This window comes from Medicago sativa, chromosome 1 (genome assembly GCF_051527215.1).
Source record: "Medicago sativa cultivar Bolivia chromosome 1, Bolivia_mono, whole genome shotgun sequence".
Classification (NCBI taxonomy): Eukaryota; Viridiplantae; Streptophyta; class Magnoliopsida; order Fabales; family Fabaceae; genus Medicago; species Medicago sativa.
Genome location: NC_140749.1, coordinates 70477037 through 70500900, shown reverse-complemented (window position 1 = coordinate 70500900; position 23864 = coordinate 70477037). Strand labels below are relative to the sequence as shown.

At 33.5% G+C, this 23864-nt stretch overlaps 3 protein-coding genes and 1 long non-coding RNA gene across 5 annotated transcripts; 1 reads left to right on the top strand and 3 right to left on the bottom strand.

Annotated features, from left to right (window-relative positions):
- Positions 1-3123: 3123 nt before the first annotated feature.
- On the bottom strand, positions 3124-3426 carry LOC146956918 (uncharacterized). The gene has a single exon (XM_085749865.1). It carries the CDS (start codon positions 3424-3426, stop codon positions 3124-3126), a length of 303 nt encoding a protein of 100 aa, XP_085605991.1.
- Positions 3427-3772: 346 nt separating this feature from the next.
- LOC146956917 (uncharacterized) lies at positions 3773-4446 on the bottom strand. Its single transcript, XR_015021472.1, has 2 exons — positions 4320-4446; positions 3773-3970 (listed from the first exon to the last, which is right to left on the bottom strand). It is a non-coding gene; the product is annotated as an uncharacterized LOC146956917 (long non-coding RNA).
- A 728-nt stretch (positions 4447-5174) lies between these two features.
- LOC146956916 (Tetratricopeptide repeat (TPR)-like superfamily protein) lies at positions 5175-13959 on the top strand. Its single transcript, XM_085732595.1, has 14 exons — positions 5175-5685; positions 6450-6575; positions 6750-6819; positions 8291-8404; positions 9075-9158; positions 9387-9437; positions 9647-9676; positions 11435-11497; positions 11613-11678; positions 11800-11928; positions 12121-12156; positions 12580-12699; positions 12833-13021; positions 13662-13959. The coding sequence occupies exons 1-14, from the start codon at positions 5312-5314 to the stop codon at positions 13770-13772; spliced, it is 1563 nt and encodes a 520-aa protein (XP_085588721.1). The 5' UTR covers positions 5175-5311; the 3' UTR covers positions 13773-13959.
- Positions 13960-14229: 270 nt separating this feature from the next.
- Positions 14230-17665, bottom strand: LOC146956915 (metal-nicotianamine transporter YSL1-like). 2 transcript variants are annotated; one of them, XM_085732586.1, is made up of 7 exons: positions 17568-17665; positions 17039-17465; positions 16505-16677; positions 16058-16152; positions 15819-15953; positions 15414-15718; positions 14230-15300 (listed from the first exon to the last, which is right to left on the bottom strand). In XM_085732586.1, exons 2-7 carry the CDS (start codon positions 17436-17438, stop codon positions 14366-14368), a joined length of 2043 nt encoding a protein of 680 aa, XP_085588712.1. In that variant the 5' UTR covers positions 17439-17465; positions 17568-17665; the 3' UTR covers positions 14230-14365. The 2 variants fall into 2 exon arrangements, with proteins under 2 accessions (XP_085588712.1, XP_085588702.1); XM_085732576.1 differs by having other exon boundaries at positions 17039-17456.
- Between the last annotated feature and the right edge of the window lie 6199 nt (positions 17666-23864).

The window sequence follows — 23864 nt, the reverse complement described above, 5'->3', positions numbered from 1 at the left end:
TATATAGATATATATTATATGGTTATTTTGATAGTTTGGTTGCAAACTTAGTTTGAAGAACAATGTGCTACTTCTAGTACCATTAAAAATGTTGAAAAGTGTTTCTTATGAAACTTATTTTGAGAGTTTCCTTGTGACTCTTATGTATTTTGAGAGTGTTAAACAATGGTTGTAAATTTATTGACAGTTTCCTTATGACTTTTATGTTTTATGGTGGTGAATGTATGTGATGCTTATAAAGATAATTTATAAAGTTGGTTTTTATTGTGTATTTATAATTTCCAACGAGTTTTATATGGTTTAATATAGTAAATGCAATTGCAATATCAATATAATGAATGAAATCTGACATGAAATTGAACATTAGATCAAGAATGCAAAATTTTCTTTGAATTTCCTCACTAATTAGTGACAGAAATAAAATTGTCATTAAACCATAGGTTGTAGTTTGTGAGATTTTTCAGTTTAGTCATAATTAATGACATAATATACCCTCACAATTTGAGATGGAAGACCAATCCATCATTAATTAGCACAACAATTTCCTTCTTTGTAAGTGTGAGTGACACTGGAAGTCATATTTCTAAGCAAATCATAACAATTTTGCCAACAATTATATAAGTTCCAAAAAATAATCGTAGAAGGCGTAAAAGCCATGCTGACAAGCCAGAAATCAGATTCAGGCCAAAGACGAGTCCAACCTTTCTCATGACCGAACTCAATAAAAATAATAACGCCTATAATGAACGGCGACTTTAGTGTTACACTTAATCCAGAAGTTAACTAGAGGGAATCACATCATCTCTTTTATCTTAGAAGCATTAGGAAGATGAATCTTAACAAAGAAAGATTTAAGGATCTTAAAATCAGACATGCTAGTAGAAGCAACAATAATAGTGTAATTAACACTAAAGGAAACATTTGAAATGATAGTATTGATGGAAGTCTTCCAAGGAATAAGTATTAATATAATATCACATTGAATTACCAATTTATATTGGGAGGACCAAGCTCTATCACAAATAAGAATAATATTTAGAGTCGATCTAGTAACAATATGCACACCAATGATGTTTTCCAACCAACCCCAAATATTCGCAACATAGGGACAATCACATTACATTTAGAAACATTATTGCAACATCTAATTCTCAAATTACCATTAGTGGTTAACTTAGTATGAATAAGTCTCCAAGAAATCAAAGACTTAATCGGGGGATGTCTTTATGTCATATGTCTCTGGTTAATTCTTTTGGGATATGTTGAATCCTAGTACGCACATGTGATCTAATATCATCTCATTTTTCTAGCTTCAAGGTTCCAATTCATTTATAGCAAAGAACATTAAGGGATTTCCCTATTGGGATTCGATCATGAAAGCTCTTAAAGTCCTTATGGATGGTTCATTTTAATATTGGAGAAGGTAACACGAGTGTTTGATATGAGAAGTGAATTTTCAAAGATCCTCCCTGCCATCACATTCCTTTTGATGCCTACCATGACATGGACACTCGTTTAGAATACTTAAAATACTGAAGTGTGAATGATAATTAGAGTTGATAGTGTGAATGATAATTAGGGTTGATATGGCAAGCTTGTACTACATGTATTTACAATACCAATTATGCGTACATGTGGGTAAACCGTGAAGATGATGAAGACAAGAACCGTCAAATTTCTTCGAATTGGATTTATAATATGCATACTCCTATTAACATCCAATTTTTCTTTGGCAAGTTTCTCATCATTTTGTCTCCACCTAGGTAGTCCTAAACAAAAGTGGTATTCAACATGATCCTTATTGTCCCATTTATGAGAGCGTCTCTGAAAACTTGGTTAATTCTTCTCTCTCTTGAAGTCTGGGCAAGCGCGATTTTTTGAAATTGCAGTTTGCCCTAATATGTTTTCAGCAACATGAGATGATACTTTCTTTAATTATACTCATTGTAACGTTCACTTCATTGATTTTTTAGAGACCCCCTCTCTGGTTTATTGGCTAAGATCTTAACTCATACTATAAATCTCATGTGTGCATACAATCATCATGGTTGATGGGTTCTTCCAACCATTCTCAACTTTTTCTCATGTGTGCATACGATCATCATGTTTTTAATGTAGATATGAATTAATTAATATATGTATTGTCGAGTTCGGAAGGTTAACAAGGGATCATTATGGCTATTCCAACGCTCTTCGCGCTGAGATAATGACTTTGTTACCGTGGTCTTCATATTTGTTAACATGCATGTTTCAAAGATGTTATTAGCTAGCATGATTCTCTTTATACAATCTAGTCAGTCTAATCAACTTATGTTGATTTTCACATTTATGGTAATGAAATTTCTACTATTTTGTGCCTCTTGGCGAAAGAGTGGGTGGTGCAAAATCACCACACGTTTCACGAAGAAAACATGAAATGTGTATGTATGTTTTTGCTAAGTTTGGTGCTAGACCCTCTAATCTAGTTTTGATCAAATTGTCTTAGAGATGTCATAGGCACGCTCCTTGATATGTAGTTCCATTCACACCGACATATGAATATTCAATTAATGAATTTGGCGTCTTGGACATTACATATTTAAACCTATAAATATTCCTGACACTTTAATTTCATTATATTTACCGCCTTTATCATTTTCTTTCAATGCGAATGAATGACCATTTTTAGTGAAAAAATAAAGTAAAAAAAATATAAAATGCCAAATAAATAAGAGTAAACCATCAAATTAGTCCCTGAATTTTCACACGTCGGCCAACTTAGTCCCTCAATTATACGAAATTTCTAATTAGTCCCTGAATTTGTCAAACGTCGATCAAAAAGGTCCCTCCGTCAAAGTGCTCTGTTAGCCATGCTGACATGTCGCCCTGCATGCTGTGTTGTCTTGTACGCGTGGCAAGAAGGAAGCCACGTGTTCTGGGACTAATTTGATTGATTTGGAAAAAGTTCATTTTTCACTTTTCAGTTTATTTTTTTCCTGCTTTTCCCATTTTGCCCCTGCATTACATATTCCTCCTTCTTCACATTTCAGTCAGAACCATCAAACACATCCTTGAACCTTCTCCTTCCCGCTAAAAATTTCTCCATTCTCACCCCTCCAAAATCATCATCATCTCCGGCGATTCTTACGTTGGTAATGAAGAGGAAAATGTTGGTGCTTCTGATGAAGATTTACGGTGGCTGGCTTTGTGACCACCAAGTGCTTGATAAGATGGAAAAGCTTTGTCGCAAACACTGCACTTGTGGTTCAACTTCACTGGTGATGGCGGCGACTGCAACGGTTGTTGTTGCTGTGAAGATGATGATTCGATTTGGTGATGAGATTCAGAGATGTTGATTTTTTCATTGGTGTTGCTTTGTGAGAGCATGATTTTTTCGTTAGTAGCTCCTGTTGGAGAAGAATTCAAAGCTTGCAACTCTAAAGCCATTAAGCAATAATCAAATGATTAATTGAGGTTAAGTATGTTTGGTTGAGGATAGAAAATGAGTTGTGTTGGTTGGGTAGTGTTGTTGTGTTGTGTGTTGAGTGATGAATGAATATGAATGAGTTGGATGAATGACTTTTTCAAAGTCAAATCAAAACTAGTTATGTTAATGCATATGCTTTGCTTTACTTGCTACTACGTGATACGTCTGCGCTACCTTTCCTTTTTCTATCTCTTTCTAGGTGTATCATGTCATGAGTGATGTATGTGTGAACTACTACTAGCAGTAAATTTGTGTGTTATGTAATTTCAAGGATCTATTTGATATATGATTAAAAAATTCAGGGACTTATTTGATGGTTTTTAATATTAAGTAGGGATGTATTTGAAGGTTACATTTCTGAATCATCTTCAACCTCTTTTCATCACCATTAAACTTGGACATAGCTTGAGGAGTTTCATTGGCAGCAGGATTAGGCACTGTCTTGGCCTTTTTTACCTGTGTTATGCCTTTAGAATTGATATTTTTTAATCCTTTAGGTCTCCCCTGAAATAATATGAACACAATAATGCATAAGAAAATATTTTACATGAGCCATATCAGATAATGTAACACAATTTTGCACAGTTTTGCACATAGTTCTGCATAGTTTTACACACAAATTCTGCGCAGTTTTACACACGAATTTTGCACCATTTACATACAAATTCTGCACGTAGATAATCATCAAAATCTGCACATTTTTACGCATAATTCTGCGCAGTTTTGCATACAATTTCTGCACATTTTTATGCATAATTCTGCGCAGTTTTGCACAATTTTACATTTATTTTGCCCATTGATAGGTGTGATTCCTTCTTCATATCATTTCTTATAAGTATCTTTATGGTAATACCTTTGCACATAGTTGACAGGGTCGTCAACCTTTTTATGAATTGCCGAGACTGCATGCCGGCATGGTATTCCAACTAATTCCCAGAAATTGCATGAGCATGAATGTTTTTCCAGATCAACAGTGAAGCTATCAGTCATATTAACATGAGTCACTTGAAAGGATAATCTACCAGCATAATGCCTCAAAATTGGGTTGCTTTTGCCTATGTAATTTCTCAGACTTGTGACTTATGACCTATGCCTTTTGCCTATATAATATTTCAGTTTCAATTTGTGTGTTCTGTAATTTCAAGGATCTGTTTGATATATGATTAAAAAATTCAGGGACTTATTTGATGGTTTTTAATATTACTTAGGGATGGATTTGAAGGTTACATTTCTGAATCATCTTCAACCTCTTTTCATCACCATTAAAGTTGGAGCTTGAAGATGAAGCTCGACTTTAATAACAGTTTTTTCCCATATTCCCATTTAATTAGAATGTAGATTGCATATTGTTTAATTAGGGTTCCAATTTTATACAATTGGGGAAGACAGATACGTTGGGGAAGAAAAGAGCTGTTTGGGAAGAAGCCAAAAAAATTTCTGCAAATCAATCAATTTAGTCCTTCAAAATGTTTGTTATTTTCGGCCAAATTAGTCCCTGCCTACGTGGCGTATGACATGTGAGAGGTTAACGGCCACGTCAGCCCGTTAACCCTCCGTTTGGACAGAAGGACGAAATTGATTGACAATTTACAAATTCAGGGACTAATTAGAAATTTCGTATAATTGAGGGACTAAGTTGGCCGACGCGTTAAAATTTAGGGACTAAGTTGAGTATTTACTCAATAAATAAAGGAAAAACACTCCATTCATTCATTCATTCTTCTTCTTCGTTCAGCATTGCATTGGCTCTGCTTTCCTCCCCGCGTCTACTGTGTTTGCGTGTCTGATCCGATCGAAACTCCTTCCTCTCCCCAATTCATCATTCCAAAACCCTAACACTCCAAAATGTCTGAACCAGAATCTCAAAACGAACCTCAACCATCACCCGAACCACAATCTCAGGACGGAGCACCCGAACCAGAATCCAAATCGAATCACGAACCTGATCCTCAACCAGAAACCGAACCAGAACAACCAGAATCACAAGAACAAGTACAACTGGAACCGGAATCTGGATCAAAACCCGATCCAGAAGTTAACAACGATGCAGATCTCAAAGAAACCGCGATCAATTCCAATGAAGTCGTTGGTACCAATTCTTCACCGCATCCTCAGCTGAAAAAAGATGAAGGAAGTCGAACTTTTACCATGAGAGAATTGCTTCATGGATTGAAAAATGATTCTGAACCCGAAAGAGAAGATGTTAGCTCTCCTTACAGGTTTTCCTCTGAACCTTTCAATTTCATCGTTTTCGCAATTATGATTAGTAGAGCATAGGTATTGCGGATAAAATGACTTGTAGAATATGCGTTGACAAACTCTGCAGCACCAACACTTCTGATCAAAGATGTTGTGGCCGGTGTCCGACACTGACATGTGATTTGATTACATTCAATTATGTCATTTTCTTAAATTACTATTGGTATCAACGTGTCGGTTGTGTTAGTGGTTCATAGTTGAGAAATGGCTCCAATTTTAGCATTTATATAGATATAGATAGATGTTGAATTTTAGGGAATTTCTCTAATTTAACCATTTGTGAAGATATAGATATTGAATTATTGAAGGATTTGATTAATTTACACGGTCGATGTAAAACATTTTTACACCAACTGTGTTGGGCCATCTATACAGTGCTATGCTCTGGCTTTACTATGTTGGACAAGTTCTTACATGGCTTTCCTCTGGCTTCAATATGGTCCTCTGCTAGTAGACGGTGGGATTAGTCCGTCTTTGGGCAGGATACCAAGTTAAAAAAAAAAACATTTTTACACCGACAATTAGTCATAATTGTCATATCATTAGAAATGTTTGAATTTTATCATAACTAATTTTGGCGTAACTCATATGGTTGGTTGTCATATGCTGACATTGTATGAAAATTAAGCTCATTATTGAATTATGGGAATAATGATTTGAATTTGAGAGTGTTTTTCTGTTTGTGCACGCGTGAAATGCATATTTACATTGTATTATTTCACAGCCAAGATAGTCAACAGCAACAGCATACAGAACAGAACAATGCTGCTATGGAGTTGATAAACAGCGTTGTAGGTGTTGATGAGGAGGGACGGTCTAGGCAACGGATTCTTACATTTGCTGCCAAGAGGTACCACAATCACTTCTAGGTTCTACCTACCGCTAGGAATATGTTATGCTTTCTAATCTTTCGTGAATATTAGGAACCCTCCCTATCATGGCGGGGATTTCAGATTTGCTTTTGCTTCTCAGGGACAGGGGAATGTATGTTCAAACTTATAATTTTCTTACTTGGATTTTCTAGGTATGCTGCTGCTATTGAGAGGAACCCTGAAGATTATGATGCACTGTACAATTGGGCATTGGTACTTCAGGTCAGAGCAGCTGTCTAATTTATTTATGTAGTATTGAAGTGTGCTGGGTTCTTAAATTATTCTGTAGACTTTATTTCTGTATTGGGTATTTTTTTGTTAGAACACTTGGCTTCATATCAATGTTGATAGGTTTGTTAATTGAGGGAGTTAAACTTAGTTGGTTAGTTAGTAGTTGGTGCCTTGGGAGCTGGAATCATTAAAGAAATAAGACATGTTACATATAGATAAAAAGAGGGGTTTAGAAGGAGGTGTATAATTTCATTTGAGAGTTGGGTCCTTTGGGCAACTAAATAAGACATGTTTCTATCAAGTGGTGTTGAAGCTCTGTTCTTGGAGCTGTGGGGTAGTGCACATTGAAACGAGTTCAGCAAAAATGAAGAAACACATTCTAGACAATCTTGGAGAATTAAGTGGTTGCAAGTTTCAAAAAGAGAACTCTAGGAGAAACATCTAGGAATCACAATATTGGTAAGAGAGGATGCATGTGGATGGCTAAGCTTCCAATTACTATTGAATACAAGATTCTCAAGAGTTTGTTATTTGAGCCTAGTAGTGTTATTGATTGCGGATGGTGGATCATGACAGAAGGCAAAAAGTAAACTATTTTAAGCTTTCATTTCCACCATAAAACACCATGCTGCCACCGTCCTTCACAAATTGGCTATAGCAGTTGGCAAGTATTCTGTCATGGATGTTATTTGATAACACTGGAGCCTAGTTGAACTTACATGAGACAGAGTTAGAGCCTGTTTGGATAAACAGCTAATTTGCAGCTTACAGCACAAGCGCTTATCATAATAAGCGCTTGGGCGTAAGCTTACACAAGCTATTTTTATAGAAAAAGATAAAATAAAGTGTAATTGTTTTTTATATACTATATGCTGTTTTTATAAGCTATATTGGTGAACTTATTGGCATAAACCGTTTTCTCAAGTTCTCCCAAACAGTCTCACAAAACTTATGCCAGTAGATAAGCTCAAATAAGCCAATCCAAACAGGCCCTTATGAGTTCGGGGCTACAAATAATTAGGTAAAAAGGCATGTTGCCTACAAATAAGAAGAGGGGTTGTTGAGAGGGAGAGATATCTTGTCATTTTGAGAGTTGAGGCCATTGGGCATAGGGAGGTTTATGGACCTTCGAAATTTCGCAATGCTGCAGACCTGCAGTCATTACAGATTTTCCCTATGTTTTCTAATAAAATACCAGTTGCTATCAAACTTATTCAGTATGAACTATTCTAGAATGATGTTTTATTTGTACATAAGTACAGGCCATACACTTCTGTCAGCTAATAGTTTTTTGCATTAACCTCGTGTATTTTGCATTTTCTCATGCAACATTGTATTATTTTACATATGAAAAATCCTTGGATACATTACGAACATACTAAATGCTATTAGTTTGAATAATAAATATGCTATGCATGATCCAAGCTTTGAAGTAGTTCATTCATTCATTGTTTGCATGCAGGAAAGTGCGGATAATGTTAGTCCAGATTCCACTTCACCTTCTAAAGATGCTCTGCTTGAGGAAGCTTGCAAAAAATATGACGAGGCCACTCGCCTTTGTCCCACACTACATGATGTATGTAAGGATATATCATGCTGTATGATGTTTAGATGAACGGGTGATAATTTTTTTACCTAAAATTAAAGTTGTAAATGAGCCGAACAATAGCATGCCTGGGCACAGCTAAAATACTAGTTAAGCCTAAATGAGCCAGAATATAAATATGAATATAAATAATACAAAGTACCACTAAAGAAAATCTTAAATGAGGGTCTGCAAACATATGCAGGACTTATAAATATCAACGTATATTATTAATATTTTATTCTTACATGAGCTATTGACAAGCTGAACGAAGTTAAATTTTCATGTTCATATGATTTATTAAATGAACTTCAGCCCCAATATATTTCAATTCCATTTGATAATAATTTGAAAAATGAAAATAAAATTGAAAAATATGATTTTAATTTTTAAGTGGATAAATAATTTGTAAAAATATCTTAAAAGCAATAACTATTCAATATATGTATATTTATTTATAATTTCTATATAAAAAATTATAATTGTTTTTTATCTCATTCTATATTTATTAGTTAGTTCAACAACTAATTTTACCAAATTCAAATTAATCAACTAACTTTTCAGCTATTACCTAGTTTATCCGTACTTTTCACTGAGAGCGATGGATGTAAAAATGAGTGTCGATACTTGTAGTTTTAATCCCCTGTCTGACTGTATCCAGGCTTACTACAATTGGGCAATAGCAATCTCTGATCGTGCAAAGATGCGAGGCCGCACAAAGGAAGCTGAAGAGCTATGGAAACAGGTTAGGAAAAATTACATGCTTCCTTCTATTAAATGGCTTTTACGCATATTTAGGCTCTGGGGAAATTGATATGATTTTTGGAAGCTCTTTTTCTTGTATCACTCCGTTGATGCCTATTAAATGATGTTTGTTACAGAACTGAATTCATATTGAATTTGAATGGAAGAACTTTTCAATTTTTGTTTATCATTGCACCATCTAATTTTTGTTAAATTTTTTTTTTCCCAGGCAACAGGGAACTATGTTAAAGCAGTCCAACTCAACTGGAACAGTCCTCAGGTTCTTCTCTCTTTTTTGTTGAAAGTTTGATTAGCGTCTTCTTGTTGAACTGGAACATGATTTTGATAGCTTTTTTTTGTCTCCCCAGTAAATATTTGCTTTATCATGTACTCACTCACTCTATTCCTATACACCTTTAAGTTTTCTTCACAAGCTTGCTCTTCTGCATTTTGAGCCCCTTTTACTGACTCTCATCGAATCTATTTCAGGCGCTTAATAATTGGGGACTTGCGCTTCAGGTATATTTTTAATTTCTGACTTTACAAACATTACACTTCATACAAGCTATGTTAAAAAATAAAATCTTGTAATTTTACGATGACATGCTTCTAATAGCTTGTTAGGGTTTTTTTCCCCTCAGTTAAATGTGTGTTTATTTATTTATTTGCACATGAAATGAAAATGTAACTTTTCTAGAAGTAAAAATCTTTAGCTTCTTAGAATGCTCTTAAAAAACTATTTTCATCCTTTTCTATGAGCTGGAGCTTTTAACTTCTGGAAAATTCGTTTCATACCAAAAGCACTTTGGTAATTTATGCTGCCTATCCAAGAGTGTTATCATGTATACATATGTGCTGCACACCTCTATGTATCAAGACAGTCATATTTCATAATTACCTGTTTTACTATTTTTCATTTTGTTAAATCAGTCTTGATGTTATGTTATTGACTGTGTAGCTATTTGTACCTTTTAATGTAGTTGGAACAATGTGTTCAAACACTAGGTGTGACTGGGGTATATGGATCAGTCAATGTCAATCAATGCCATTGGGTTTCATAAAAAACATAATCTAATCTTCAATAGAACATTTTCGTTTAAGGTTTGTTATTAATGGTTTCTCCGTTTTCGCGGGTCTACATGCACCAGTTTTTATTGAAGTTGAACTATCTTCAATTTGATCTACTTTTCTCATTGGAGATTTTATTGTCTTTTTCCTAAAACCTCTTGTAAGCTCCCATATGCCTCAGTTCAATATATTTTGTTTCACTGCTAGAAAAGTATTTTCTTCCTTGAAATTTATTGACCCTTCCAAGATTACACAGTGCCTTGTCATTTAGTTGTATGCTTTCTGTTCAATGACAGCTTTAAGAACATTATCCTATCCTCTCAATCTATTATCAGTCATATTACTGTTTCAAGTTTGATCTATTATTATTATTATGCTCATCGGACTTCTTGCTATAACTTAATCTTTTACCAGTTTTAAAATCTTGAAATGTCCACTTCCATAATCTTTTATCCAACCCTCTTGAATTTCTCACTTTCTTGAAGTCTCATGATAGTTATAATCCTTATAATCTTTTGGTCGACAACTTCATAGATTTACCTGATAGTATTTCAAGACTAGGGTGCCAAAAAAATCCTATTGGAAAATGTGAACCCTTGCCTATTTTGCATTACATTTGGTGCTGATGTACCACTACTAGCTCATCCAATTCTATTTTCAAGCATCCTTGTAGAACATTACTCAGGTAACAACCTAACATTAGCAACTTAGTAGAGTCATTGATCTATGTCTGAATATATATAACATAGTTTTACTTTGGCTGTGAATTGTCAAATATAATCTCCTCTTTTATTGTTTTTAGTGCCAGCCATGTAAAATTTGGTCAAAAAACAGGTGTCAGTCAAGTTTATGTTAGAAATTTCTGTTAAAAAATATTGAGAATTCTTTGGCAAAATATTTTACTTGGTCCTATAAAACTTTTGTTATGGTAAACTACAAAAGGGGAACTTGGTCCTATAAAACTTTAGTTATGGTAAATTACAAGGAAGGGTTGCCAATTGTGGGTTTATTGTTGGTATCCTGATTTGCATTTGTAAGAGGCTGGTTCCATAACTTCAATTTGTCACCTTTTAGTCATATGATAACATTCATAACTGTTTCCAAGGCTCCCCTTCAAATATTGTACTTCATAATTTTATAATTTTCTTGTTGAAATTCTCAATTAATTTCTTTGTATTTTCTTCTCTGAAAATTTGGTTTCCAATTTAGGAACTCAGTGCCATTGTTCCTGCTCGAGAAAAGCAAAAAATTGTACGTACTGCTATCAGCAAGGTAGATATTTTTTAGAAGGGAATCACATGGAAGTGACAAACATTTACGTCAACTTCATCCTTTGAATATAATTTATTCTCTTCCCCTTTTAACTTTACCTTATTCTTCAATGCAGTTCCGTTCAGCCATACAGTTGCAATTTGATTTCCACCGGGCAATTTACAATCTTGGAACTGTTCTGGTAGTATTTCTTCTTCAATTTTTCACATATTCAATGACATGTTATGCTCTGTTGTCTTGGATTGACATGTAACACAAATAATATTAAGAATGTATAATTGACTTGCTAAATGACTTTACAGTACGGATTAGCAGAGGACACTTTAAGAACAGGGGGGTCAGTGAGTGCTCAAGAAGTTTCTCCAAATGAATTGTACAGCCAATCTGCAATATATATTGCAGCTGCACATGCATTGAAACCAAATTATTCAGTAAGAAGCCATTGTCTAATCATCTTCCTTTACAAATATTTATTGGCTATGTGCATTATTTGGATTGGAAAGGCTTGTTAGTCTAGTAAGCATGTGCTTTTCTGTTAAATTTATCCTTCTATTTTGTCCTGTTATTAATTTTTTTGCAACTTATATCATGAAATCAGCCCATAATTTTTTGGTGTGTGACAGGTATATAGCAGTGCCTTGCGGTTGGTACGATCTATGGTGAGTACATATTATCCTAAATCATGTTTCTAATTCTATAGTAGCTTTCAATCTGGGAAAACATAACAATGTGTGACAGAACTTAATTTAAATGACATAAATTTTCTCTTTCGGTCTTTTATTGATTTTTTATTTTTTTTTATGTTAAGTAACCAAACTGTTTTATTGGATTTCATCCCTATTTGTATCTTTCTGTTAGAAGTTAATTTACCTTCTACTTGAATTGATATGCGCTATATGGTATAGTTGTTTTATTGGATTTCATCCCTATTCCTATCTTTCTGTTAGAAGTTAATTTACCTTCTACTTGAATTGATATGCGCTATATGGTATAGTTATTTCATTTCATTATATACAAATGTGAGTGCTAGTTATGTAATCATTCATTTATATACAAACTTTGACAGAACTGAATTTTCACAGTTACCGCTACCACACCTTAAAGTTGGATATTTAACCGCACCTCCTGCGGGGGCAATAGTTGCACCTCATAATGACTGGAAACGATCAGAATTCTTTTTGGATCACGAAAAGCTTCAGCAGGTAATGGCCGACAAATTGAATTTTTTTAAGAGGCTACTGACATTAAGTTTTGAATTCATTGGATAACCTCTAGGCTCTGGTATGAGAAATCCAAAATTTAAATTAAATAATTTACATGCCTCCCTTCGTACAGGTACCCAGAGTTGAACAGAGGCAAGCATCTCAAAGTCTCTCAACCAGATCAGGAGATGCCATGAATGGGGATAAAAAAACTATCAAAGTAGAAATAGCAGATATTGTTTCTGTATCAGCATGTGCTGATCTGACTTTGCCACCTGGTGCTGGCCTCTGCATTGATACAGTTCATGGATCAGTTTACTTGGTAAGCAACACTTAAATAACCTGAGTGTATTTGTATTGTATAGATTTGTTGCTTCCTTCTTCTACACTTGTTGTAGGTTGTTTAATCCAGAGCACCAAATAAATTTTAACCAAAGACAATATAGAGCAATTGTGGACTGATAAAACCATGAACTTTTTCATTATAAAATAATCAAGACCACATTCAATAATGAAATTACCACTTCCGCAGTCCCAACAACTTGTAACATTAGTTTTAGTTTGCCATTTTTGCTATGGCTTGTTCTTCATTGACAGTGTATCTGATAATATAATAAATTGTCGACTTTAATTGGCAATGCAATTGTGTGAAACTTGCACTCTTGTTGTGCTATTGAAATGGTGGAAACAGACCCTTGATGGCATGACCTTCTTATGCTTCCAGTAGTGCACACCGTGCTTTGATATAAGGCTAAACCCTATGTATTTCCTGGGTGACTGGCCCTCCCCGACTCAACACCAATGTAATTAAAAATTGTTCTGCCAAGTCCAAGTTTTAGTAAGATTATAAAGGGTTGATGGAATCTTTGAATAGTGCTTCATCTCAAGCCAAAAGCATGAGAATCTCTTTAGCTTTTTAAGTTGCAGCACTAATTTTCATTTTTGTACATTGCTTTATCAAGGTTGCTGACTCTTGGGAATCATTGGATGGATGGCTGGATGCAATTCGTTTAGTCTACACTATTTATGTGCGAGGCAAAAGTGATGTATTGGCGGGTATTATAACAGGATGATTGTAATTTTGTTAATTGTATTACCAATTTGGTCTGTCAAATTGAGTAAGAACTCATCATCAGCCTTTTGCACTTCTTTGCGAACTTGTGTATAATGTTGAGTAATGTATGAAATAATTTTAACACAATTGAAAAATCCGAGTTTACTCATTAGCCATCTATTAAATGTCGTGGATTTTGCCGATAATTCATATTTTATAAGAATTTCAGAATTTGTGTGGTTTAGACCTTTTACATCTGTTATGTCTTGCAGCTGAGCCCTGTTTGATCCTCTAATTTGATACTTCATTGGTATACATTGGTAAGGCTGAAAAATCATGATTGTTCAAGGAAGGGGTTTTTCTTTTAGTTTTGTTGGGGGTGAGAATGTACCTGCAGCAAGAACTGTATTCCAGAAACCTGCGTTATTTTTGTCAGAATTCTGTCATGTTAAAACTGTGTATTAATGCCAACAGTATATGGTAATGTTCTTCTGTATTGAACTTGATATGTGCTTCAGAGTGCACAACGCCACAACAGTGACAAAAAAAGAAAACAAAAAAGAAAGGTGCACTAGCTAATGTTCTACATTGCTTTATGTGTTGGGTTAAATTTTATGAAGTAACAAATTTCATGCAGATAGGCGGATTAATTTTCGCTAGAGCAAGAATAGCAGCAGGAAGAGTCCACAGCCCTTCCCCGCAAATTAGTCCAGAAGCAATTGCTGGAACCATCAACTCTGCTTTCTTGGAGTTAAGCTTGTGCAACACGAACACAACCAAACTACCTGTGCACATATCAATTGCAAAGTATGCCCCTACCAGAAACGGTACGGCCATGACCATCGGTAATGGCATCCATTTCCCAATCTTTTTGGGTGAAAAATCTCTTAACATGTTTGTTCCTATTGCAAAAGCAAAGAACCCAAAACAAAGTTGCAAGCAATGTCGAGGTAGTGCTGAGAAACCTTGAACCCCTATAACTGCCATGTTTCTGTAAATTAGCGCATAAGGGGCTTTGAATTCTCCATGTGGATTTCCCACATCAAATGCCTTGTAGAACAGGAAGAAGCTCAGAGGACAGCATATACACCCCATTGCAGTGCCAACTACTTGGCATGCGAACATCGCCCTGGGAGAGGTGCGTGTGCAATGAGCAGTTTTGAAATCTTGCATCAGATTGCAAGACACCGAGATCACGGATTTAATGAGACCACACCCAACAAGTGCTGCCACTACACCATTCTCTTTTCCTGTCACAGTTGCCAGCAAAAATAGTGCAACTTTCCCGTAATTATATGCCATGTTTATATCGGTGAGACCTGCTCCAAAAGCATTGCAGAATGCGAGAGATGGAGCAAATACGTAAGCGACAATGACATAGTACCATTTCAGCTGAGGAAACATGCGCGGGATTATAATTATCGAAATTGTTGTGAAGACTCCATATCCAACCACCCCGATCCACATTGGAATGCTCTCCTTCAAGAATGTTTGAGCTTGTTTAAGGTCACCATTTGGATTCCCGTGCATATCATCAGCAGCTAATTCTAAGGTAAGAAAATGATGTCAACATTAGATATATCCCATATATTAATATTAGTATTATTCTTGAAAAATTCAAAAGAAGAAAGGGTAAAACTAAAAAGACTATGTTCTTTACCCTTTTTATGGTTCTTGCTCTTGATTCTTTCATGTACGCCAAGGACAGTTGAAACTAGAATCTTGGTGAAAGTATATACGCCATCACCAAGGATTAGAGCAATTGATAGAAAAACCTTATAACCATATAAACCTTTCATGTTAGTTTCTTCTAAGTTTTCAGGGAACCAATTTCCTTTACGCCGATCAACAAGCGGATACATAACTCCATAAGAGAGCACAGCTCCAAGGAGCAGAGACAAGTTCACAAGGTGGGAGCATATCATTCCTGCTCCCACAAAAGTCGTGCTAAAATCGAAATAAAATCTGCATAAATACATCCAAATAATAAGATTAGTAACATGTGCAATGCAAGATTTCTCATTCCAAACCAATTATATATTATATGCTTGAAATTAAATCATACGTGTTCTTCCAAGCTTGCAATCCAAAGGTTGGAAACTGTTCAAATCCACAGTCTTCTTTGCCTGAGAAAAACCACTTAAAGAAACCCCATAAGAAACTGATCGAAAAATACTTCATGAACCCATGTACTTGCTTCCTGAAATATTATAATATAAGATGGTGATTATAATTAGTACCTTTATTTTCCAAATTGCAACAAACAAAAGTTAATGAATGAATAAGAAGAGATGTTTATAGTACTTGGCCATTTTATCATCCTGTGTGTGAAAACCATTGATGAGAACCGCTGTTGCAAAACCACTTGGATAAGGTAAATTGAGGTCAACTATCAAGACCTGCATAAGAAGAATGTGCAAGTTAATTAGACACTGAATTTTTGGTAGAGTCTTGTTGACTTGCAAAGCCATTTTGTTAACGGGTGCCCCTAGGGCACTCGTTAAGGAATCTAAAAGTAGAAAATTTGTCTTGAAAATATAAGCTGTTACTTTTGATAAAGTAATTATTACACCACTTTTTAATAAAATCTACTTCTTTTGGATACTTAACCAATGCTCCTGGGGCACTGTTTAACATTCTCCTTAATTAATTGGAGCTTCTTTAACATTTAAAAGTACTGAAAGATGGAAAGAAAAGAAACATCCAAATTTTTGTACAAAAAGGAGTCCAAAGTATTATAGGACTACAAACCTTTCTGAGTGGAATTAAGACAAAGAGTCCAACAAAGCAAACAACAAAAAGGAAGCCAGACATCCAACCAAATGCAGGTTCTTTAACTGCGCTTGGGTTGTTACCCTCAGTGCCTACTCCAGACAACACATATGTCTTCCTGTTTAATCCCAACAGATATGAAGCAAATCCTCCTACAACACACACAAGCGCAAATTAAATTCATATCAATGTTTTAACCATTTTGTTCTCAAAAAAATGAACTCTGGTTGGTAATCCAGAGTTCGGTTAGAAGGTAAGTAAAGTCTAACTAAAATAATTGTTTCAGCTGTAGATCGAACTCGACTACACTCTCGATCGACTCAACCTTAGTTGAATCTCGTTAACGATTGAAGTATGAGGAAACAATAGATATGTATGTATGAAAACGACCTTACTTGACATGATCTGATTTATAATATAAGCTCGTACTACCGTGTCCTTGATTTCTAACGAAACGGAATATATGATGTATGTATTGAAAATGATAAATATGTAGTAGGCTTTGAACCTTACCGCTAACAGCAATGCTATAGCAAGCAACAGCACAAGTCTGAATAATGGTATTTTCTTGGCGAGTGAATGGCTTAGAAACAAAGCCAGCTTTTTCAAGCACTTTAGTCCAACTTCTTACAAACACAAAAGCAAGTAAAGCAGCAGAGACATTCAAATTTGGAACCATTCCTGTTGTAAGGTTCAGCTTCATTGCTATTATACTATATATTATTCCAATCATCATACTCACAAACAATCCTCTTATTGTTATGTGTTCTGTCCAATGTTCATCAGATTGGATTACTTCAGCTCCTATAACTGGCAACCTTTCTTCCATGTTCTGATTAATATCTCTTTCAATTTCCATTTTTTTCTCTCCAAATTCCATGTTGATGTTTAGTGGACTTGATGGAGAAATCATCTTTATAACTTACTGCACCTGTCACAACTTTACTATATTAATAATACATAGTTGATACATGAGACAAAGGTAGATGAAAAACAATGATTAAATTATAAATATATTGTATATATTATTATAGCAACTGACCTTAGTTTATTTGTTCTTTCTCTTTTAGTCTTTTTGTAACTGATGAAGCAATGAAGACATTAAGATGCTTTCTTCCAGCAAAGGCGCGGATACGGTATGGACTTATTATATAGTGTGGGGTACATATATAGATAGATAGATATGTCTTAAGGACTAGCTGTAATAATATATAATGTAATACAAGAATAAAAATGTTGATTCTTTTATTATTTTAAACTTTGTTCCAATCTTAAGTCGGTTGCATCGTAACTCACTTGGGTTGTCCTAATGGTGTTGGTCTGGTCCCTTGGAATGTGCTTATCTTCTTAAAAAAAATTGTTACACCGCTTTTCTGAGTTATTGTCTGTTTTAGGTCTTACATAAATGGTCACGATTTTGTGCTTAAATCCATCTAATTGAGGAAAGTGAGTGTTAATAAATTAAAACTTAACCTCGATTCTAAACAACGTAAAACTGTGTAATGTAACAACATCAATTATGTTATAATATACTTGCTATATGTACTTGATACTTGTGATGAACAAGTTGTGGTTAAGTATGAACAAGTTGTGATCAAGTCTGTTTATTTTTTTGACAAAAGTTTTGATTAAGTTGGCTGCAAAGTCATTGGGTAAATAATGATTGGCTTTTATGGTATAAAATGAAGATCGCATCATCCATATGGTATACTCATGAGATATAAAGTGATGAAAAATAATAATAAATATTCTTGTCAATCATGAACCAACCAATTTCAAAGGAAACATCAGCAAGTACGACTGATATATGGAAAATCGATATTCTCATTTTAGATTTTTATTACATGATAAAATTCTATAACAAAAAAAATACAATTATATAAGAATTAATTTAATCATTTTCACATCTCTTTCTAAATATATGTAGAATTCTATCAAGTTATGAATTATTATGATTTACGAAGAAGGCTGGACAAAATTTGCACGTAAGCTTAATTAGTTTCACATAAGAAAATATATTTCCCAAAAATAGATATATTTTACTACAACTATCACTTCATTCCCTAATTAGTGCCAAAATAATAACTTATCATCTGAAATAAAATGTCAATTAACATAATGTTCATCCCTGTGAATCAAGGTCCATAGTTTTAAAGTGAATAAAGAATATATACCTTTAAAAATATATATAAATATAAACATTTATACAGTTTGTAACATTAATTAGATATTTATACACGAATACTATAGTTTTTGAGGGAATACACTAATACTATAGTAAAATTAGAAGATCGTTATCTGTAACATAGCACATAATATCAATTGATACCATATTATATAGTACTACAGTAATTCAAAATCTACCGTTCATTTCAGCATATAAAGCGTAAAAGATCTAACTTGATATTCTATATATGTATTGTAACATCCTGTCATAAGTTGAAACTTATTAATGAATGTAATAGTTATATGTATTTTTTAAAGATAATTAATCTAATAGATAATCATCAAACAACTCTACACTTGATTTTATATGATTCGGGTACTGTAATCTTAGGCTTTGTTTGAGAGTTTGGAGGGGAAGGGAGGGGAGGGCTTTGGGGGGTTGGAAATATATAGAAAAATGGACAAAAAATTCACATTTTTTGAAAGAAACAGTTTTTTAGAGAATGATAAACTAATATTTATGATTAATATACTTATGATTTTAAGAATATTATAACAACATAGATTGAATTTTGAAAAATTCATATAAACCCTCCATAACCCCCAAAACCCTCCCCCAATGCAATTTTTGAGTTCCCCAAATGAGGGGGATTTTTTATCATGAGTAAAAAATTAACCTGCAAAGCACTCTCCTCCCAATGTCTTCTATTTCTTCCACTTGCTCCTTCCTTTTTTCCAAAACCCTCCCCTCCCCTCCCCTCCAAACTCCCAAACAAAGCCTTAGAGTTTGTTTGCGAATTGGTTTTTAGAGATTTTTGGATGGAGGACTTTGGAGGGATAGATTATAATTTGATGTATATATATTTTTTTTTGAAGGAATTTTGATGTATATTTGATACTCTATGTGAAATTCAGACATTAAAAATGCAACAATATTAAAATTCTTGAGTAAAAACTTTAAAAACATGTAGTTCTATCTTGTATTTACGAGTTGGATTTTGACAATTTTTTGAGTGACTTTGAAGGATGAGTCTAGTACTTAAAAAAAATTAAAATAACAATGTAATATTATATAATGTATGTTTGGTGCAACGGTAGGTGTGTTAGAATCACGACGATCTACCGTGATTTTCTAAAAACTACAATTTATAGTTTCTACAAAATCACGAAGAATCACCGTGATTCTGACATACCTACCGTGATATCAAACATAGGCTTAGTCATGTATCACATTGTTTTTTCAATCTTTTAAAATATCAAATATATTTTTTTTTTGAAGAAACCAAAATGAAATATAATTAAACAAAAGTGATTCTTATAGCACAAGATGTGCCAAAAAGAACCACCCACAAAGAATACAACGTTATGAGTCTGTTGCCATAATGTGCAACAAAAAGAAAATACCTAAAGAAACTACTCCCTAATACCCATACATAATAAAGGATTCCGCCACCGGTCATTGTAACTGAAAGCAGAAGAGAGCAATTTGGCTTTTAACCAAGAAAAAGACATAAACCTGACGTAATCTAATAACTTGATCAAATCCTGAGCTTTGTGTTTAAAAACCCTGTTATTTCGTTCCTTCCAAATGACCCAAACAGTAGAGTGCCAAATTACTTGGAAGTAAATGTATGTATATCGCGGTAAACCAGCCAAATATATATTTTAATATCAAATATATATTAAAATATAATTTAACTCAATATAGTCATTCCCTTCAAAGCTCTTCAAAATTCAACTCGCAAACACTCAATAGGATCACATGCTTGTTGAAGTTTTTGTCTCAAGAATTAAAATATGGTTTGAATATACAAGTTTTCAGAAAAGTTGAAAGAGACTCAACGAAAGTTGGGTCGAGTAGAAGGAACTAGACTCTATAACATTAAGAACCAAAAATTTAAATTCTAACCAAAAAGGCAACCACATAACATTAAGAACCAAAGTTCAAATTCTAACCGAAGAGGCAACCATGTTTAGTGTCGGATATCAAATATGATTATTGCTAATAGAGAAAATTTATAGAGAGAAAAAAACAAAAACAGAAAGAGACTTATGTCAGCTAGTCCAAGCTTTCTCAATAATAGACTACACTATATAATTAATTATAAAATATTAATTATATAATATAGGTTACACATCCCACAGGACTATACAGTCACGGAAGGTATAGCATAGCATTTAGAAATATCAGAAGTTTCGTTTAGGTGAAATGTCCCAATAAAAGAAAATTCTATACATTCAGAATCAGAATATATAAATACATAAACAGACACACGCACAGCTAATGAATTGGATGCACTTGCAATATCAACAGTGGAACTAGAATAAACAAAGAAGTGCCTAAAGGTTTTATTACTTTTTTAGACTTAACAATTATATTAATGTTTCCTTTCAAAAAAAAATTATATCAATGTTTAATTTGTTATCCAAAGGTGTACCACTAAATGGACATAGTTTTGTCCTCGTGAGCATAGCTCAGTTGGTAAGGACAATGCATAAAATATGCAAGGTCCGAGTTTCAAACCCCGGCCACCACAAAAAAAAAATGAACATAGTTTCTCCCCTCAACTTCTTCTGTTTTTTTTTAGAGATTATTATAAAATATTATAATATAGAAAATTAGATTATTTTTTTTTTGGTAGTGAATATAGAAAATTTGGTTAATACCATCTTATAATTTTAGAGACTAAATTAAATACTTATTCTGTTTTTTAGTCATACTTATTCTGTTTTAATTCCCATTTTCGATTGAATTGACTAGTCAACTTTCATATTTGGCCTACCTTTTTTTGGCTGCACTCTTAAAAGATTCTCTAGTGACCTTTGTATTTGAATTAATACATTTGAGAGGATAGTGACCAAAAAAATGAGAGTAATACATACTCAACCCACCTAAATTGGTGTGAATTGGATCTATTCCATTAACAAGTTTTAGTTGAATAGATTTGATAGATTGTCGGATTCAATTCCTACCCCTAATCATTGTATTATATATCATGATCATTATTTCCAAGGCCAACTTTGACCTTAGGCCACTAACATTCAAAATTGAAGGACCAATAACCACGAGATATTGTAACAAGAGAAATAGTTGAGATTCAATTCTCATAATAGAAAGTTTGGGATCAAAACTGATATATCATAGTAATACGAATGAAATTACTTTCATTATTTGTCCATTCAAAGTGTAAAATTGTTTTATCTTATATTTTTCATCATCCAAACAAAGTGTAAAATCAACCATTGAAATCTAAGCAACAGATGTACTGATTGCAGTTGCTAGTGGATGAGTTGATCCGTCAACATTCAGCATCAAGTTTGAAAAAGATGGGTAGAGATAAACTTGTATCGATGCCTTTTCTTTTGTCAAATGATTTGATTATTTATAATGATACATTCATATCTTATCACCAAGTAATGTAATTTAGCACAAAAGACATACATATATGCCAAACAATGATCTTTCGGACATATATAGTCTCGTACTTTGGTCAATACGTAATTATGTTTGCATAATTCCATGTATATTATGCCAAACAATGATCTTTCAGAAATTCCCAAAAAAAAAAAAGATCTTTTATAAATAGGGGAATGATATAGCTCAACTCATTTGATGTTAAGGGTCAAAGGAATAAGAGGATTTAGGTTTTTTTTTTGGTGAAAGAAAAAAGAAATACTAATTTAATAGACTCTACTCTAGTTAATATATGATAATATAAAATTTAGGGTTAAAGAATGATGTTTCAATACAAAATATATAAGAGAAATGATATTTTGACAACCAATTTTTTTTTTTTTGAGGAAATTTTGACAACCATTTTTTGACAACTTTCTCTCTCATACTCACATGATGTTGTTATCCTCTCTCTTCCTTTTTCTCTCTCCATTGTTTTTGACCAATAAGAAGTGAGAAAAACAAGGTTGTCAACAAAGTTGTCATCAAATGGATGTCAAAATAGCATTACTCAATATATAATACCCTTAGTTTTTAAAGAGTTATTTATATTTCCTCCTTTTAAATGTATTAACGAGACTCGAACCTATAATTTCAATGTCTAAGGCCTGTCTTTTTATCACTAGAACGAATCATTGTAGTAAGTTGATACATATTTATGTATTTATCGGTTGGTTTAATTTTTCTGTTTCTTTAGAAAGGAAAAAAAAAAACTAGTTATGGTAAAAATTTACACACTATTTTGAGATGATGATTGTGGAAATTATATTTCTATCATGAGGACCATAGAATATGGAGCACTAGAAGATAAATAGATAGGTTTGAAAGTAAAGTTTACCACATACATCACATCATGCACAAATTCGGTGTCTAAATTCAAGAACAATAAGAAGTGAAGGTTTAATTTGTTTTTCCTATTGGCATCAATGCAATTATTTGTGGCTAGCTGTGTGATGCGCATATTTTGTTGATGGTGTAAATTTGTGAATGATATGATCACTGGCTACGTCGTGTGTGGATACTTGATACTTAGTGGATAATGGCTCCCACCATACATGAAAATGACACGTAGCATAAAAGTCCTAATTCTATACCATGGCGTGTGGTCGACATGTGCTTCTGGCTTGTGCTCTAGACTTTTGCCAAGTACTGATTTTGACATCGATTCTTTTATCTTTTCAGAACATCCCCACAAAATTCTCTGTCATTCTTGTATATATCATCAACTAAGAAAATAGAAGATCATACTTTCAATTTTACTTTTGGTTAGGTTTTTTTAGTCGAAAGCTAGAGACTAATCATTTGAAGCACTCGATCCATTTAAAGAGACGACTCCTTTCAGCAAGTGTTACTTTATGTGTATTGATTAGAGATCGAATTCATGACAACATGTTATAAATGACGAAGTTAATTATATGCCAATTGTATTATAATATGTTGGTAAGATCACAAGTTTTAAAATTGAATACATCTAGGTTAGTAAATTTTATATTTCATATGTAAAATTGGGAGATATACTTTTATTTCTATAAAAATAATAATTAATATGGTGTCTTTAGTTAACAAACTTTTTCTTTGAATTTTCCAAATATATTGAAAAGTAGTCCTAATAAAATATTTTAACTCATATATAGAATCACAAAGATATGGGGTTTCTCTCCTTTTTGCTATGTTGCTGTATTCAGAAATTGGTGTTGGAGATGAGCAGTGTGGATTGTG

Excerpts from the sequence above, each read along its gene's own strand:
- LOC146956918 (XM_085749865.1), bottom strand. The coding sequence starts at position 3,426 with ATGGCTTTAGAGTTGCAAGCTTTGAATTCTTCTCCAACAGGAGCTACT.
- LOC146956916 (XM_085732595.1), top strand. The coding sequence starts at position 5,312 with ATGTCTGAACCAGAATCTCAAAACGAACCTCAACCATCACCCGAACCA. Across the intron at positions 6,576-6,749 it reads CTTACATTTGCTGCCAAGAG|GTATGCTGCTGCTATTGAGA; the intron begins GTACCACAATCA and ends TGGATTTTCTAG. Across the intron at positions 9,438-9,646 it reads TCAACTGGAACAGTCCTCAG|GCGCTTAATAATTGGGGACT; the intron begins GTTCTTCTCTCT and ends AATCTATTTCAG.
- LOC146956915 (XM_085732586.1), bottom strand. The coding sequence starts at position 17,438 with ATGATTTCTCCATCAAGTCCACTAAACATCAACATGGAATTTGGAGAG. Across the intron at positions 16,678-17,038 it reads CTATAGCATTGCTGTTAGCG|GAGGATTTGCTTCATATCTG; the intron begins GTAAGGTTCAAA and ends TGTGTGTTGTAG. Across the intron at positions 16,153-16,504 it reads TCTTAATTCCACTCAGAAAG|GTCTTGATAGTTGACCTCAA; the intron begins GTTTGTAGTCCT and ends CTTCTTATGCAG.